Genomic DNA, 18,112 nt, shown 5'->3' on the forward strand with positions numbered 1-18,112 from the left:
GCGAAGCAATCCGGGAAGCTATCGGTCTGGAAAGTAGCTGCCAGTGTTTCGCATCAGAACGCGAACAAGACGGGAGGTAATAATTCAAGGCGAGCCTCCGAGTCAATCTAAATGGGGTAGATCTGATGGGTACTGACATAATTATGGAAAGACCATTGGAATCCCGTAAAGATCTGCTGCTGAAAGCACTTGAGGGAACGACGGCGACGTTGTGGCGAATAGCACGGGGAGGTGGATTCATTACTAGGGCGATTATGAACGGAAGCAAGCTTGTCGGAAGATGCCGTGGAAGGTATTCAAATTCAACTAATACAACCTGGGAACTCCTCCATTTTGACAATTTGCATTTTTATGGCACATATCGCACAAATTGGGAAGATGTGTGCCGCAAAAAGTGTACTAGTACTGAGTACTGATGATGCAGTACTAGTACACGTTCTGCTGGCAACTCTGTATTCCCTTTTTTTTGCGATACGTGCTGATTTGAATAGCATTAATACTTCCGACATATTTCACGTCATTGTGATGCGGAGGTTTAAACTATACCGGAAGGTACGCAACTTGCGTTGAGGGAATTCTTATTTAGCTTGTTTACTATGAGAATAGCCCCTTGATTTCAAACAGAATCCATACGGGCGCCTTTCGCATTCCTCGGAGCCAGTTTACATCAGGAAGGCACAATGCTTCTTTACTGCACCAGACTGGTGGAATCATGTGAGAACAAAAGCTTTCTCGGGAGCTCCTCGTCGACGCTTCCTACTACCGTCTCCTCGCTGCTCAACTCCTGCCAGGACTAGCAGACATATCTGACTAGAACATGGATGAAGAGAAGTCGTCGTCTCTTGCAGAGCCGCGAGAGATCATTATCGTGGCTTTTGATAGTGACGATACTATCAATCCGAAGGTCTGCGAGGTTGCCAGCTTCTCGCGGAATGTTCTGAACATAATTTACAGAACTGGTCTCGGAAGAGACGCTGGTACATGACCCTCGTCGCGGCGTTCTTGGGATTCAATGCGTAGGTCTCCGTGTTCGTTGTAAACCCGTCAATAAAAAGCAACCATTGCCAGATCTTTTGCCTCTTCAGCACCGTCGGGTATCTCGTCGAATTTGATGAAGACCTTCAACATGTCACAGGAACTAGCCACCCTCACAATATCGCTGTTCATCTTCGGATATTGTGTCGGCCCCCTGTTTTGGGGACCATTATCTGAACAGGTGGGTATTGTCGTTCACGCACATGATGAGTCTGACACCGCATCCCCGTTGCAGTACGGACGGCGGCCTGTCTTTCTTGTATCGTTTCCTGTATACATGGTGAGGGTCTGAAGCAGTCGCAGTCACTACAGGTGGATAATGAACGACGCTTTCGCAGTGCTTTCAAATCGGCTGCGCGCTATCGCACAACGTAGCTTCTATCATGGTATTCCGCCTTCTTAGTGGCATGTTCGCCGCAGCGCCCATGTCAAACAGCGGGTGCGAGTCTCGCATTCTCTTGGGTGTCCGCACTATTCATCTCTACGTGGCTCAGTGCTTTAATTTCGGACATGTGAATGTTCCTCCATCACTTACGAAATCCAGGATATCTAATGAGCAACCACCAGCTGGGATGCAAAGACGCGAGGGATTGCTCTGTCCCTGTTCGTCCTTGCGCCGTTCATGAGCCCTGCTTGGTGAGACGGAATATACCTTATGTGTTAAATGTTATTGAACTCAACTGTGACTCCAGCGGGACTATCGTTTCCGGCTACATATCAGAAGCGGGCATATCGTGGAGATGGCTCTTCTGGATTATGGTCATCCTAGTATGTTGACGTCGACTGTCACCCAGGCCATTTGTTGAATGACCTTCCGTGCTAGGGCGGCATATGTCTCCTGCTCATCGTCTTTACACTGCCGGAGACGTACCCGTAAGCTTTGCGATTCAGTAATGTACTGCACTGTCATAGTCTGATACACCCGAAGACCAGTTATCCTCGCCATGAAAGCACAACATCTGCGCCACGAAACGGGAGACAACCGATATGTTGCTCCCCTCGAACAGGCACCAAAACTATCCATCGGTGCACGTTTCAATCACACAGTCAGTCTACCATTCAAGATCCTATTCCATGAGCCCATGCTAATAGCGACGACGGTGTATATGAGTGTAATTATGCCTGTTACGTCCATGTGCGCAACGCTCCTGGCCTAACCCTATTTTTAGTTCCTGTACGGCTGCATGTACCTGATGTTTGAGGCGTTTCCCGTCGTGTACACTGTTGGGCACCACTTCAAATCTGGTACGCACGGTATGGCAGCGACAGTATTAATCAGCTCACGGTTGTAATACAGGTCCATCCGGACTGGTATGGATTCCAGTGGTGATAGGAACTATTCTGGGAGTCGTAGGAGTAAGTGTCGACTTCATTTTAAAGACTTGCCGTTGAGAATATTCTCTTCAGTACCTCCTAGTATTTCACCCTCGTTACGAGGCAGCTGTGGATAGGTACAAGCCTGGTCCCGTCCCACCTGAGGTACGCCTAGAATCAGCGATATGGGGCGCCCCATTCCTAGCCATCGGGTTCTTCTGGTTCGGGTGCGTAGCCAGTTCTTACTAGCCATAGTAATGCCAGCTCAACATATTGGCCAACACGACTATGCAGATGGACGTCTTTCCCATCCATCTCGTACTGGGCTCCTCTCATGGCAGGGCCGCTGTTGGGCTTTTCAGTCATCTGGATCTTTGTGAGTGTCATGAATTAAGGTGCAGTTGCCCGGCCCTGAACATCATCTGTACAGCTAGCACTTTTTAATTACATTATCGGTGAGCCGTCACGACAGTATCACGTGGGGACTGCGCGATAATGAATTGTCCAGATGTGTATCTCTTTGTGGCAGCGTCCGCTCTCGCCGCCAATACCGTAGTGCGCAGTATCGCGGCCGCCGGATTTCCGGTGCGAGGTTTCACGGAGCACTCTTCCGAGCACGCACTCACCTTCACTCCCATAGCTGTTCGCGTCTCAGATGTATGAACGGCTCAGCCCACCATGGGCATCGACAATTTTGGGTTGCTGCGCTATCATCATGATGCCGATACCGGTCATTCTCCGGCGGTGCGTTTTTGCAACCAGTTCATATGCTTTCCGTGTTGGTTGATGTAGCATAGGTATGGTCCGGCCTTAAGGCGGAAGTCGCGATTCGTGCCCGCGATGAACCGGGGCTGATCGAGAGTCGCCGCACGGAGCGGAATGTTTGTCAGCAGAAGATGAGAAGACTTTGAGATACGACTTGGCTAGAACATCACGAGAACATCATAGAGAATGTAGAGGTACACTTCTCGATGGCTTCCCGCACCCTCAGTTAAACTTAGCACGCCAAGCACCGGCCCTTGATTGCACCCGTAGTGCGCATTCCGTACCCCCCGCAGGATCACGGTGATGTGAGCTTGTAGAATCGCAACTTGTATAACCGCAAATGAACTTCAGGTCGACGTGCGGCCTCTCACCGCTGTCACTTGGGCTCTGTTCGCTTTCCCAGCATAGACAAGACCTTGACCCATGTGGACGTGTTTGTATGGAACGTGCGTCGGCATGCTTTGTGGCGCCGCCTGTATCGGAACATGACACGTAGACCTGGGAATCATCAATGATACTTCCGTGTAGGTATATCTAATTGCCATGACCATACATCATAAACGCGGATCGTAGGACATAGGTGACACATGCGCCGGGGGATAATTGAACTGTAAGACCTCGTGATCACTGCGACCATGCGTCCCAAGACTGAGATGGATCCCGCCTTCATTTTCCGGTTTGGACATTGTCGAATCCATGGTCATGGATGTATGACTTGTGACAAATTGGATATCCGTGGACCTCGCAATTTGAATGCTTCCGACAGAGATGGTTGGCAGCTGCGCGCTCGTGTCCCCTGCCCAAGCCCTTCCTGTCGCGACGCGAAATATGATGAGCAATGATGATACCGTCTAAAACGCATAATTAGATAAGGGACTGGCGCAACCTAAGTCATGGACTCACTTGTACCTGGCTCACGGTTTGTAGAAATACATTGGCAAGACTGCTGCTCAATCCAAAGGGCACAAGGAACATGATTGCAAATACGGTATAGAGCGACGCAGATTCGATAAGGATCGCGGCAATGTTTGTGTAGCTGCTGGCGTGACTCGGTCCGAGAGCTTGTGCGATCTGACGTCGGTGGATGAGCAACCGGCCCACGATGAGAAATGTCACTATGACGTTCAGAGACAGTGACATGACATAGTAGGCAAGGGTGATGTTGACATCCGCGAATGGCGAAGAGTCAGCCGTCTGTACGAGGAGGGTTATTCCCAGTGCTGACAAGGTATGTGAGCGGTTGAGAGGTACATCCTATAAAAACCACGCACCAATAGACGCGCATAGCATCAAGCTGGGGAGAAGAAGCAGCACAGATACCCAAAGCCTGCCCACGTCCTTGTAGATAACGGTACATCTCCACACCTGAAACGCAAGGTTGAGCAATCAGCAGTGCGAGCTGTCTGATATATGTCACACATACCAAAAGAGCGTCCATGAGCCAATTACCAACGACGAATGCTGACACAGATATCTCGTTGGCCGTGATACTAAACATCGTTTGCTCGAATGCGCTTGGCCCGCCAGGGAAGTTACGGTCCTCGATAAAGGCATCTTGCGTGAACTTCGCCTGCCCGCCCATAAACACGGTTCCCAGAATGAAAATCAGGGATATGAACGTCAGCATGAAGAGCTGTCGCTTGTAGTTTCCGCGATTCGTCTCCCGCGCCAGGATCCAGAAGCACATGGTGAACAGAGTCAACTCGATTCCATACGCAATGTTACTCAGCAGCTCCCCCTGCAGCCATGTTGCCTCGGCATAAATAAGTGCAGAGTCCTCATTGGGGGCCCAGGGGTTGGAAGAATTGAACGCCACTGTCAAATTATTCAGGAACACGTGTAGCTGTGGCGGGGCGCGCTGATCGACTCACTGAAGTCTGCAACCTACGCGCTTGTGGGTTTCGTTGGAATGCCCTACCCGTCCCCAGGCCCCAGTCCCTATTATGACACCTTGCGGCCCTCCAATCTGCCTGATGTGCACCGCCCGAGCGTCTTCTTGCGAGGTTGTTCCCCTGGCAAAGATCCTGAGCTTCGTCGAAATGCCTTGCTTCTAGTCTGAGAAGATCCACCGCTATCATTATGGCCGTTCTGGGCAGTCGTGATGAATACTTCACACTGTTTTGAAGATCGGAAGCGATATTGCTGGAGTGAAGATGCATTTCATACGAATACATCATTGGGTTAAGCCGAAAAGAGACATTACACACGGCGCGCGAAGTACAATACAACATGTCCGTCAGCTGCAACGCAAAGATGGCACACCACGATCGTCAACACGGATCACAAGTAGATAGATGCCAAAATTAGGTGCGCACTTCTCATCATACAGATGACTCGCCATCGTCTCGGAACGTCTCGTGGGTGATGGAGACGCATCCAGGCTCAAGAGGAAGATCTTTTGCGGTAAGCGTCGAATTGGCAGCGGTTGAAGTATTGCCCGTTGCAAACTGTATACTGGTGAATTTCTTGAGACGGATGGTATCGCTCCCCGGATTTGTCATTATCTGCGTGGTCGTATCTTCCGCCCATGCCTTCCCGGTCGCGACGCGGAAAATGATAAGAAGTGACGACACCGTCTGCCATGCAGGGCAGTGTGTGAGCATTGAGTCTTGGTTCTTCCACATGTAGATAATCCGCCGCTCACCTGCACTTGGTTGACCGTCTGCAAGAACACGTTTCCCAGGTTGTTTCCTAAACCAAAGGGCACGAGGAACAGAATAGCAAACGCCGAATACATTGATGCGCTTTCTATGAGGATCGCGGCAACGTTGGCATAACATGTAACGTGGCTCGGGCCGAGCGTCTTCGAGATGCGGCGCCGGTACACGAGCAGGCGGCCCACGATGAGCATGGTGACGATGATGTTGAGCGCGAGTGACATGACATAGTAAGCGAGTGTCATATTAACGTCCACGAAGGGTGACGAGGCGGAGGTTTGGACGAGGAAGGTGATCCCAAGCGCTGTTGGGCGACGTGAGATGACGAGAAGCAACTGAGCGGGTCGGACATACCGATGGACGTGCACAACATCGCACACGGTAGTAGTGTCAGCATGGACACCCAAAACCTGCCGATGTCCTTGTAAATAACCACAAATCTCCACACCTGCGAGGCAGATTATCCGGCTGGGTACCCTCTACACGCATGGCCATGACGTACCAGGAACGCATCCATAAACCAGTTTCCGACGATGAAGCACACATTGGCGATCTCGTCCACCGGATTGGAGTACATGACCTCCTCGTACGCGCTCGGCCCGCCAGGAAAGTTGCGGTATTCGATGAACGCCTGCTGCGTGAACTTGGCCTGTGCGCCCATGAAAACCGTACCGAGGGTGAAGATGATCGAAATGAACGACAGCAGAAAGAGTTGCCGCTTGCAGTTGGAGCGTTTTGTCTGCCGCGCGAGTATCCAGAAGCACATCACAAATAGCGTCAACTCGACGCCATACGCGATATTGCTGAGCAGGTTGCCCTGCAGCCATGTCTCCTCTGCATAGACAGTCGCGGAGTCCTCGTCCGGCGCCCACGGATTCGATGAGTTGGACATCGCTGAGAAAGACGTCAGTGGCTGCTACAGGATCTACTGCGGCCACTTACTGACGGACTTGTTGGTGGCGGTGGGACCTGATACCGGGATTGTCGTACTCGCTCCTCGGGCGGCAGATATACTTATAATTGAGTGACCTTGGGAAGTGCCTCAGCGTCTGATAGGATCGCGGACTGCCCGCTGTCCGTCTGCTGTATCAGGCAACGACAACGAAGTTGTTCCAGTCAGGGCGACGTGATGGAAAACTGCCAGCGTTGCAAGGAAGGTACGTCAAGAATAGGTAGCGAGGGCCGGTCAATGTCATGGTCAGTTTCGGGTGCTTGGCAGAATTCACAGGACGTCGAGCGCTCTGCGTGAGGCACGCTGGGAGACGCCGAGGGTCCGTGGGTACCATCAATTATCCTTGTGGCCAATGTCTGGACGGGTGTATTGCGCCCTTGGTCCTGCGGGCTCAGATACTGGGCTCTCCTAGAGGCGTGTGCGGCCTGACGGCATGCGTATATAAGAAGGGCATCCAAGGCCCGACGATGTTGACTTGTTGCTCTAGGCGAGATAGAGGACAGCCTGGACGGCCGCGAGTAGGCATAACATCGACCGCGTTCTTTAGCAGTTTGGATCAAATTGCGGCGGCTGTGTGGGGGGACGACGGCCAATGCTGGGGGTTCCAAGCAGCATTCCCATATCACGATAGTTGCAGGTTAATTGTGGCTCAATATTCAGTCGGTGGTGCTGTGCAAGCCCCTCAAGGCATTAAACAAAACACGTATTTGCGTTCCATGATCTAGCGATTGAAGGCGAGGCTAACCAGAGATGAGGGTATTTTAGTTGCTGGTAAAGGTCGCCGACCTCATCAAGGTTCGGATCAGGCCTCTCTCTTACCACAAAAGGAAACCATGTTTTCAAAATTGGAAAGCACAAATATTCTGACTCGCTCAAATGTTCAGAAACTGTATGCATAGCTCCAAGTGATATTACAGCTTACCTTACAATGCAACAAAGAGCATTGAAGTGCATCTTCCCTCACCAAGGGCCTCACCATGGGGAAGTTTGTGTACACTTTAGCGTTCATTGTCGCAAGTTGTGCATGGGTGCCTATCCCGCGACTGTGATAGATTGATAGTCTGTAACACTGAGCGCATGCACCTCATTGATATGTAAGCTCAGTTGCTTTCAGTGTACGTGTATGCACTTGTGCTAAATAAGTCGTCTAAGTGCGTGGTTTAACAGAGACTCGTGCTTACCACGCCGCGTCACAGGTCGCGACCAAACGCCAGCCACGAACGTCTTTTCTTATACTTCCGAAGACACATCGCATGATGGTCAGACATGCAGATAACACTGTTATTTTCCAGCTTGAGGTTGATGGTCATGTAGATATAGGTCTTCTTTTTTGAATGTTCGTTACTTTGGTCCATCGATCCACGCAATTGTGCCCTGGATTCCACTTGTGCATCTGTGCGTTTCACGTATGATCGTTGACATACAGATCGCCCATATTGAGGGTGTGAGATCCTCCTGCATGCTTGTAACCGCGTGGCAATGCTCTGCGGGACCAGATATCGCATGGCGGGAACCAGAATGCTAGAGACGTCACAATTGCGCATTGATATATACATCACGCCTTACAGGTACAAAGGCAGACAAGTCCTTTACAGAAATACCTGCGTCTCCTTGCCAAGCTCCACATCCACTTTTTTGTCGTTCTCCATAGAAAGAAACCTCGTGGTCTTCTCGATAGGCTCCGCATTCGTCTCGTTGTCATGAGCGATCGATGTTCCAGCTGAGCCAGTGGTTGGAATGCCGCTTGCGAACAGGTCCTCGTCGGTGACTTTTATGCCTGGCTGGTGGTCTGTGAGAAGGGCACTGAAAAGGAAGAATGAACGTGTCTCACTAAGGGACGTTTACGGGGATGCAAGGCTGGAGCCCGTCCCGCGCGCTCCGTCGATATGATCTCGCTTGCTTCAGCATGAATTTCCGCGCGTTCGGACATTCTGCATTCCTCTGTGATCAGGTAACAGGAACTAGACAAGGCAAAGCCACAATGTACGTACGTTGCAATAAATGAGTTCGCATACACTTCACCGTACGATCCGAATGCGGTCAGTAAGTGGATTTGCACCATTCGTCGTATTTCTGGTGCACGCACATTTTGCTTGTATTTGTATTAGGCCTGCAAACGCCAGGTTGTCCTTTAAAAAGGCGAACTAACAGAGGGTGAGTAACCAGGGAACCCAAGATCCGTCCCAGCTCACAGTGAACATGATAGACAGAGAGACGAGCCTATATCAGAGTGTCAGAGAAGTATATTGGACAGTCTAGACTCAATGCTTACATAGTTAGAGCACCAGTGTTGATTACATAGGACTGAATGAGTTCGACGACGTGCATCGACCTACGAAACATGTTAGCAAGTAACAGTGCGCGTGTGAGGTATAGATATCGTAACTCGCTAGCCCGTCTAGGAGTCTTCAGCCTGTAAAAGATCAAAGACACAGCGACAAGGAGATCCACGGCAGCCCCGAGGCAAAGGCTACAAGTCAAGGTTGCCTTCGCCAGTAACAATCATTAACGCGTGACCTGACCTGTCTAGTCTTGTATGCTTACAAAAGATCCTTCCTCCGTGTTGAACTGTGCGTAGGTGGTTCGCTCGAAGCTAAATGATGTTCATGAGATAACAGGGATACTATACGGAGTGAAGTGACTTACATGAGACCGACAGTTGCTGCCAGTGCATAAGACATCAGTAACGAGTTGTCATATGTGAAGTAAGATCTATACCGAAACCAAACGCTGTAATGAGTGGTCAGATCCCATGGCATGGTTTGTAGTACAATGTAACATACTTATCCGCGCAAAAAGCAATGCTCCCTGAGCCTCTGCTCAGCTACATGATCGACTGAAGTATATCATCAACTCACGATGCAACCGCATAGCCCCTTATTCTTCCTACTGGCTGAGATCGAACCGTCAGGCTAGATACGACCCGAAAGCTAGGCATGGGCCTACACATCCAGACATGCCGAATATAGAAGCTACCCAAATCACAATGAGCACAGTGTTGTAGTGGCGCGGGCAAATGAAGGACTTGCCTTTGCACAATAGCAGACAGCGATACCTTGTTTAAATTCAATGTTAATGTCCGCATGTGCATTCCACACAAATCGAGCTGCACAGACTTCTGTGCCCACCGTAACCTATTAGGCAGGTCATTTAGCGCGTTCAGAGACTGCGTTGAACAGCGTACAGTTATCGGCCTGATTGATTACATTCAGGATCAACTATCCACATGAGATAAAGTTCAGACGACGTACCACACAATATATTGAAGAAGTTCGAGCTGGCCAAAGTCGATGATGATATAGCGATATATTACGATGAGACAGAACACCGTATGGATAGTATCCACAAGCCTACACATATGGTTCCCGGACTGCTGTCGGAAGGTATGTTGAATACCACCTACCATACAACGGCAACTGTTCGACGGTGTAGCTTCGTATCGTTGATATAATTCAACCAGTAGTTGTACATTTGGGAAGTCGCACTGCCATAGAGCCTGATGGTAGGAGCGTTCAATAATTCTACCATAGCAGCACCAGAACCAGAGCCAGAACCACTCACAACAATGCAAAGCAGAACAATCCTAGTAATGTTCCTGCAAGGCTCTCGACGGCGCTAGTCATAGCGAGGGCAAGCTTGGGAAACCAGGGAAGCACTGGGGCCCCTATGCTGTCATTTATAAGTGGGTGAACAGGACACTATTTAAATTGTATTACCCTATACAAGCGATACATCATCAAGGGAGGTCCCAAGCGCCAATCTCCAAAAGATGTGAGATGTGAAGAGTCCCTGAAGACGAAGTCAGCGTTCTGTCGAGCGGTCATCTTGCCGCACGAGACGCACCAATGAAGCTCACACTCTTGGCTCGGATGCCGAGAAATATGATGCATGCCAATTCAGGGTTTGATGCTGAGTAAAATATCCGCTCCCTCGGGATAGACATGGTATGAGTGTAACGTTCAAGTGTTGTAAACGAATGTGTTGCCTCATCGAGGCTCTCGAAAGTCCCACGGTCATCACGCCTCATCGAGGAAGCGCACATCTTGTCTTGATATTGATCGGACCTCGCCACAACAGATGCAGCAAGATGTGCACTTGATCTCAATATGTCTCTCACACCAGTGTCATCACGCTAATAGAACATGCCATGATGCGCAGCACGCCAGCGAAGTAGGAGCACGAAAATAGTTGACAGGAGGCATACCCGCGTGAGAACTCATTCAGCTGATATATTCGGAAGGCAATCGTTAGTTATTCCATGCTTGCCCCTGTGCACTATCATGTACTTATATCAAGACTCACGGGCACGTTGGAAGGCATTACTAACAATTTTGTAAGTGAACTTGCGTTTCGGCTCCCACGTATTAGAGATCTCAACCTTACAAGCTTCGTGCATCATAAATAGATAATGACGTGCCGCCAGGACAAGCAACGTTGCAAGCGTTGACATTACCTGGCCATAGCGCCATGCCTGTTGTTGAGAGAGACAACCAGCCACGCATACACAATGCAAATATCCCACGCATGAGCTACAATGACCTTGCTTGGTCCCTGACGGCAACAATATCATGGAAAACTCGTGCTTATAGAGCTAATCGCTGGTAATATATCTCTAGCTTTGCAGTCGTACACCAGGCGAAAGGACTAGTAATACTCGGACACTGCCAGCGAGTAGAATGGTAGAGAAACGTAAGGGTGCTACGCAAGCATATGCTACCATTGATCGCTTATTTCACAATTATTAGGCGCAAGCCACGTTATGCCATCTATTAGTCCGGACGGGTCTGTTGTTGTTTACCTATCTGTGCAGCGTTGCGATCACAATCTGATAGTACTATTGACTGCACTGATGGCAGTGGCCCTGGCGCGTAACGCAGTCGCACGCATATGACGCGGCAAGTGCTTTTGTGAGTGTTTTATCGCCTTGGTGAATGACTCGCCTGCAGATGGTTTGACAGCACAGACCACCGCCGTCAATTGTTTTATAACCTTAGCTGCCTTAGCTGCCTTATCTGCGTTTCCGGAATGGATTGGAAATGCACGGCAAGATATCACAGCACTGACGCGTTTGACACCCGATCTCCATCTCCCGCTGGCCATCTCGTGGTGCTCTCAGGGCATGAAGGTGATTAATTTGAGTACCACCGGTATCGACAGTGATGATGCGATGGCGCGTTGGAATCTGGATCTCATCGATGAACAGGTGTGCTCCGACTTCAGGACGCACTCGTATGACTTTGCTTCACTCGAGCTCAATTTTACCCTGCAATTAAAGTGAGGATTTGCGCGACGATGAATCTTGTGGAGAGATGTCCTCACAAAGCGAAGGTTATGACATGTAGCACAGGTCGTTTCGAAAGGTTATGATCCCTTGGTGTGAGAATACGTCTGTTCAATTATCTGCCAGCGACCCTCATTAATTAAGTTTATCCTCTCACATCCTTCGAGTACTCCCCCACAAGGAAATGCATTGCATTATTTGGACCGTGCTCGGGCAGTTGACGGGACATCTCTAGTCAGAGCAGTGCTCAATCTCACGACTGACGGTATGGTCGCCTCCGTAGAGCCTGGCACGCTGGAAACCGACTTGGCTGGGTTCAGTTGTCCATAGAAAGTGGGATCCTATAGATGCTAGCGTCTCCGAAGTTCGGTCCAGGAACAGGTTCGAACCCTTTGAACCTTGAACCGAACCTTCGGTTCAGGTTCGGTTAAGCTCGGTCCGTAGATTTCGGTTCAAGGTTCAGAGCCATTAAGGCATTGCCTGAACTGGGTTTGGACCGGTCCGAACCGCGAACCGGAATCAGGCCTCAGTTCTCGCAAAAAAGGTACCCAATTAATTTTTAAATACTAGTTTATGTAAGTCTAATCGATGATATCGATGATCAATGTCTTTCCACAAGGCAAGTGCGCGTGGTGGCACCGTGATGTGCATGCCCCGCCATCCATCAGGGGATGCCATTCGCTGCCCAAATAGGCAGCCTTACATAAGCTGTCATTGGTGAATGCGACAACCTGCACATCATTGCACCTTGCATATCCATTTCAAGCACTAAGTTATCCTTTTACTCTTTTTGTGTGCTGTAGTTATAACTGACCCTGAAACTTGCAACTTAACATCTTTTGTATGACCAATCAAAATCTGAAGGTCCACGAGGTTTGAACCTGCTCCGAACCTTGAACCGAACCCGCTGAACGGGTTCAGCAGGTTCGGTCCAAGGTTCAGTCTGGTTCAGGCTAGAGGTATTAGGTTTGGTTCAGGGTTCAGGGCAAAAGGCCCCCAAACTGAGCTAAACCGAACTTCGGAGATGCTAATAGATGCAGGCGCTGGGGATACTCAAATGTCCAAAGATGTGGTACTTGAAGTGGACCGTCTCCGGTACCTAGCTCATGGCAGCAGCTTTTATGTATACAATATGCGGCATGGTGAGTCCGTATCATACTTCATCATCGCCTGTCTAAGGATTCAGGTCCTGACCGTGTTACGTGGTCCTCCACCACATCATGAGGGCACAACAGATTGGATCCCGGTACTTCCCTGTTCGGTGATACTCCAGTGTATGAGATCCGTGCTTCTGACATGGGTCTTCATTGAAATCTCTCGTTGATGCCGGCAAATTTCAGTATGCACATCGTCTCATTGCTTTCGGCCTGATCTGACCAGGACCACAATGTTTGGGCTCTGGCTTAGCTTTCACTCTCCCATTTTGTCTGATTGAAGACTTGCTCGCTAATTGTACATTGAAACTGACATGTGATTCATAAAATCTCGACCACTTTGTCAAAATGTTTTCAACTACACAGACCGCACGGCATGAGGCATCGGGCGGAACTTGCCGTAACTGCAGACCCAGTGGTGGTCGCTGTGTGTAATGTTTCATGAGCCCCAGACCTCAGTCGCAATGTTTTTGGAACCCAATCCATAGTGAGTACCAAAGTATACGGCGTGACAATGATAATATGATGCTGAGGAAGAGGAAATCAGGTGCTACCAGACTTTTATGGACATACCTAATCTAAGTGCTGATCTCGATATCCAGGTAGGTTTTAGTTCACTCTCATCCCAATGCAAAATGTACACTTTGATACTACAGAGCCAAGGGTCCCTATAACAGCCATCTTCTGCATAAGTGGACATACCTTTGGTGTGTTTTGTATATGAGATGGGTGATACATGTAAGAGTGAGCACATGAATGTTGTCCTACACCTGTAGTGTATGGATGTAAACCTCAGTACGGCGCGCGAGCGGGTGCGTGCAAGACTATGCATACCTGTAGTGTACGGACATAAACTAACCGTATCAATGAGCTACAGGGCAAATATCATAAAGGTATGTAAGTACTCACCCTCAGTACGGTGCGCGAGCGGATGTGTGCAAGACTGAGGGTGCAGGTCACGAACATATCGTATAAGTAGCTAAGGCATAAGGTACCGGCACATATTGTAGGGGACGGCGGCAGAGGAACAGGAATGCAGGTGTTCTGTTACATGAAAGGCAGCATGCGCGCCAAGCCAAATGTGGCGTGGCGTGCAGATCAGAAACAAACAAACAGAAAACATATGGGTATTCTAGATGATGCCAGATTGCAGTTCCAACACTCCCCCTCAATCCTGCAGGAGTCCTAGAGCTGCGGCGAAATGCTTGACCTTTGGACTGGGGAGCGTTTTTGTCAGCACGTCGGCAATCATGTCATTGGTAGGGCAAAATATAAGGCAAAGCTTCTTTTCTTCAATGATCCAGCGAATAAAATGAAAACGAATGTTGATGTGTTTAGTACGTGCGTGGTATTGATTGTCGCAGGCGAGCGCAATAGCAGATTGGTTGTCGGACATCAGGGGAACGGCGTCAGCATATGGTGTGAAACTTTGGCCAATAAGGGAACAGAGCCAAAGCACCTCTTTCGCAGCGTGAGTAATGGCCACGTACTCGGACTCCATCGTCGACAACGAGATGAGCTCCTGACACTTCGAGCTCCAAGAAACGGCCGCTCTGTCAATGAGGAAGGCATAGCCTGAAATTGCCTTGCAATCCTCGTGCATGGACCCATCAGCATCAGAATACCCGATGAGGTCCAACGTCTTCGCACCGTAGGTGAGCTTCAAGGTCTTCATACCAGAGAGGTACTGAAAGACACACTTAATGGCCTCCCAGTGGGCTTGACCAGGGTTCTCCGAGAAACGCGAGAGAATAGAGATGGCATATGTGATGTCGGGGCACGTTCTGAGCGACGCATACATGAGCGATCCAACAGCTTCGTGATATGGCACATCGCACATGGCGGCGGCCTCGGCAGTGGTCTGAGGTGACTGCGCGGCGGTCAGCTGGACATGGGGTTCCATTGGGGTCGTTACGGGCTTCGCATCCTCAAGATGGAATCGGCGGATGATGGAGTCGATATACAACACCTGCGACAGTGAAAGCGTGTGGTGCGTTCGATCGCGCTCGACGACGAAACCAAGGATCCAGTGGATCTCACCTTCGTCGGTGATCTCAAACACCTCACGAAGCTTGGACTTCACTTCGTCGATCAGGGTGGTACTGGACGTTACGATCGTCAGGTCATCGACATGCACCACAATAACGATCAGCTCAGCACCATCAACTCGGAAGAAGACGGCCTGGTCAACATCGCACTGGAACACATGCAAATGTTCCTGCAAAACGCGCAGGAGCTTCTTGTGCCAGTGTCACGCACTCTGCCGGAGACCATACAACAGGTGAAGCAGGTGCAATACGAGAGAGTGGTCATTCGTAAGGTGCACACCTGATGGAAGAGCCATGTAAATGACCTCTTTCTCTTCGAACTCTCCATGCAGGTATATGCTCTTGATGTCCACCTGATGGACCTCAAAATCATGGCATGCGGCGAATGTGAGAGCTGTCCGAATGGACGCAGTCTTCGCAACAGGAGCGTATGTATCGAAGAAATCCACCCCGGGTACCTGAGAGAAACCGCGGGCAACCAGTTGCGCGCAATAACGGTAAACATTCCCGCTGGCGTCCTTTTTGGTGTGGAAAACCCAATGGCAGCTGATGATGTTCGCGTCAGGCGGGGGACGTTCTAAACACCACGTACCATGCGCCTCAAGAGCATTCAACTCCTCCTGCATCGCTTCCTGCCAGCGCGGCCACTCCGGTCGCTGTTTTGCCTCCTCAAGTGAGCGCGGATCGAGTCCCTCGATGTCTGCCATTTGCGCTGCCATTGCAACCCCACCAATCTCTTCATCAAGCACACCACTCGCATCCGCATCAGCCTCCTTTGGTACCAACTCCGCGGGCAACTGGACGCCTTTCAGTATGTTCGTGGGTGAAGCTCTGCTGCTTGCAGACCCCTTACCAGCGAGAATGTCACGGATTCGCTGCGACGGCTGATGCACGTGCATCGGACAAGCCAGCGGCTCAGTATTTAAGGGTGCAGGCACAGGTGGTAAGTCGGCAATAGGTGTGGGCTGCAGTATGCTGTCTGACGGCTCAACAGGCTCAACAGGGGGTGCAGGAGGAGACAGCTCAGGCTCGAGCTTGTCATCACTGGGCGCATCATCCTCCCCCTCAAGATCGAGACCATCGTCGGCAAGGACAGCAGGGAGGTCAGGGTCGCCGAATGCGACATTCCGCTCAACAGTGACTGTATGGCGATTGGGCCAATAAACGCGATGGCCATTGCTCTGGTGATCAAAACCGACCCAGCGTGTGGACTTGGCCTGCACACCGACCTTCCCAGAGTCAGTGCTATGGACCCAGACCTGATGCCCCCATTCCGGCAGCATGTGAAGGTTCGGAGGCTTGCCCACAACAGCTTCGTAGGGTGTGCGTCCACCGAGGGCCTTTGTCGAGGTTCGGTTCTTCAACCAGATGGCGTGCATCACAGCCTCACCCCAGAGGGAACGAGGTAACCCGGACGCAATCAGCATGGCATGGGTCTTCTCCATCAGCATCCGGTTCAGGCGTTCGGACACACCAGCTTTGGCACTGGTATCATTAACCGACAGCTTCGCATCAATGCCGTGAGATGCGAGGTGAGCACGAAAGTCGTCGCTGAGGTACTCTCCCCCACGATCAGTGTTTAGGACCTTGATACAGGTGGCGCAATGGACCTCCAACCATACCTTGAAGTTCTGAAAGGCTGCAAAAGCCTTGCTCTTCAGACGCAGCAGGTAAAGCGTTGAGAAATGAGTCGCATCATCAGTAAAGCTAATATAATACCACCGTCCTCCCAGTGTAGCGATCCGTGCAGGGCCCCAAATGTCCGAGTGAACCTCCTCGCCAAACTCTGCAGCACGCTCTCCCTGACGCTCCTTTGGCACGGGCTTGCGCGTGGACTTAGCGTGAATGCATGCTTCACACACCTCCGGCTCGTCGGAGTGTACTAACTTCACACCAGTCACAAACCCCTTGGCAACAAGGTCGCACACAGCACGGGGCGCGATGTGACCGAGACGGCGGTGGAGGTCCATCATGGAAAGGTGCTCTGTGGCAATGGCAGCATGCGTGGAGGCCATCTCGCACTCGCGTGTGATGATATACAGCCCCTGCATCTTCGGAATAGTGCCAATCATATTGCCACTGCTGCCGGTGATAATGCACTTGCCTCCGGCGAAGGTCACAACATACCCGGCATCATCGATGCGGCCAATTGAAATGAGGTTGAAACCGATGGCCGGTGTATACAGGACATGGGTAAGGTGAATAGATGAGGGCGATGGCTCGTTTGGGACGGGAATGATCAGCTCCCCGACACCAGTGGCCTGAAAGTGTTGCTGATTAGCGGCATTTAGCTCCCGTGGCGCGATCTCATGAAAGGTGAGGAAATCTTCACAGTACGGTGACATGTGGTGAATAGCACCAGAGTTGTAGAGGTCGACAGGCTGTGACGTCGTGGCAGCAACAGCAGCGATGGTCGCGAACGCAGAGGCGGGCATTGAGGTAAGGTCAGCACCTTCACCAGTCACCATCTCACGCACAAGATCATCCATCCATAGACGAACACCGGCAAGACATTCATTGACAGGCACACGCGCAGGTCGAGGTACATCGGCCTCAATTCCCTCTGATGAGTCTGACTCTGTATGCAGCGACGGCATAGAGTCGGCAATGGACTCCTCGGTAAGGTCAGTGTAGTCCGAACCATCGTCAGCGGACCACAATGCATCGGGGTCGACAGACACCTCACTGTCAGAACCCACATTGAACAGTGGAAGGAAAGCGGACCATGCGCCCGCAACAGCGTCAAGCTTTGAAATGGATGCAGCAACAGCAGTGGCAATGGCTGCTGCTGGCTTCAATGAGTCCGTCTTGGCAGCGGGCGGCTTGGCGGCATCCTGCTTGGGACTTGGACACTGATGCATTCAGTGACCCTTGCCCCTGCAAGTCCAGCAGACCCCAACGGGCCT

The 18,112-nt window shown here is 50.7% G+C and overlaps 5 protein-coding genes across 5 annotated transcripts; 1 reads left to right on the forward strand and 4 right to left on the reverse strand.

Annotated features, from left to right (window-relative positions):
- Positions 1–817: 817 nt before the first annotated feature.
- POSPLADRAFT_1046100 (hypothetical protein) lies at positions 818–3,204 on the forward strand (the record flags this gene model as incomplete). The annotated part of the gene is made up of 18 exons (XM_024478945.1): positions 818–904; positions 955–1,016; positions 1,069–1,216; positions 1,271–1,315; positions 1,374–1,474; positions 1,530–1,547; positions 1,603–1,671; positions 1,728–1,803; positions 1,859–1,908; positions 1,964–2,147; positions 2,205–2,280; positions 2,333–2,391; positions 2,443–2,576; positions 2,644–2,725; positions 2,780–2,804; positions 2,858–2,934; positions 2,990–3,093; positions 3,147–3,204. 18 exons carry the CDS (start codon positions 818–820, stop codon positions 3,202–3,204), a joined length of 1,455 nt encoding a protein of 484 aa, XP_024339474.1.
- A 2,092-nt stretch (positions 3,205–5,296) lies between these two features.
- POSPLADRAFT_1074197 (hypothetical protein) lies at positions 5,297–6,663 on the reverse strand (the record flags this gene model as incomplete). Its single annotated transcript, XM_024482676.1, has 5 exons — positions 5,297–5,354; positions 5,430–5,690; positions 5,759–6,075; positions 6,126–6,219; positions 6,274–6,663. 4 exons carry the CDS (start codon positions 6,661–6,663, stop codon positions 5,436–5,438), a joined length of 1,056 nt encoding a protein of 351 aa, XP_024339475.1. The 3' UTR covers positions 5,297–5,354; positions 5,430–5,435.
- Positions 6,664–8,312: 1,649 nt separating this feature from the next.
- POSPLADRAFT_1046102 (hypothetical protein) lies at positions 8,313–10,346 on the reverse strand (the record flags this gene model as incomplete). Its single annotated transcript, XM_024478946.1, has 12 exons — positions 8,313–8,526; positions 8,555–8,664; positions 8,916–8,943; positions 8,996–9,055; positions 9,268–9,291; positions 9,370–9,453; positions 9,507–9,547; positions 9,582–9,616; positions 9,779–9,857; positions 9,971–10,073; positions 10,127–10,219; positions 10,285–10,346. The coding sequence occupies 12 exons, from the start codon at positions 10,344–10,346 to the stop codon at positions 8,313–8,315; spliced, it is 933 nt and encodes a 310-aa protein (XP_024339476.1).
- A 5,462-nt stretch (positions 10,347–15,808) lies between these two features.
- Positions 15,809–16,147, reverse strand: POSPLADRAFT_1123125 (hypothetical protein; the record flags this gene model as incomplete). Its single annotated transcript, XM_024483531.1, has 1 exon — positions 15,809–16,147. A coding segment is annotated over one exon (339 nt), but the record flags the coding sequence as incomplete, so codon positions are not given.
- Positions 16,148–16,945: 798 nt separating this feature from the next.
- Positions 16,946–17,221, reverse strand: POSPLADRAFT_1141691 (hypothetical protein; the record flags this gene model as incomplete). The annotated part of the gene is made up of 1 exon (XM_024485330.1): positions 16,946–17,221. A coding segment is annotated over one exon (276 nt), but the record flags the coding sequence as incomplete, so codon positions are not given.
- Between the last annotated feature and the right edge of the window lie 891 nt (positions 17,222–18,112).

The sequence above is a fragment of the Postia placenta genome, assembly GCF_002117355.1.
Source record: "Postia placenta MAD-698-R-SB12 unplaced genomic scaffold POSPLAscaffold_6, whole genome shotgun sequence".
NCBI lineage: Eukaryota > Fungi > Basidiomycota > Agaricomycetes > Polyporales > Adustoporiaceae > Rhodonia > Rhodonia placenta.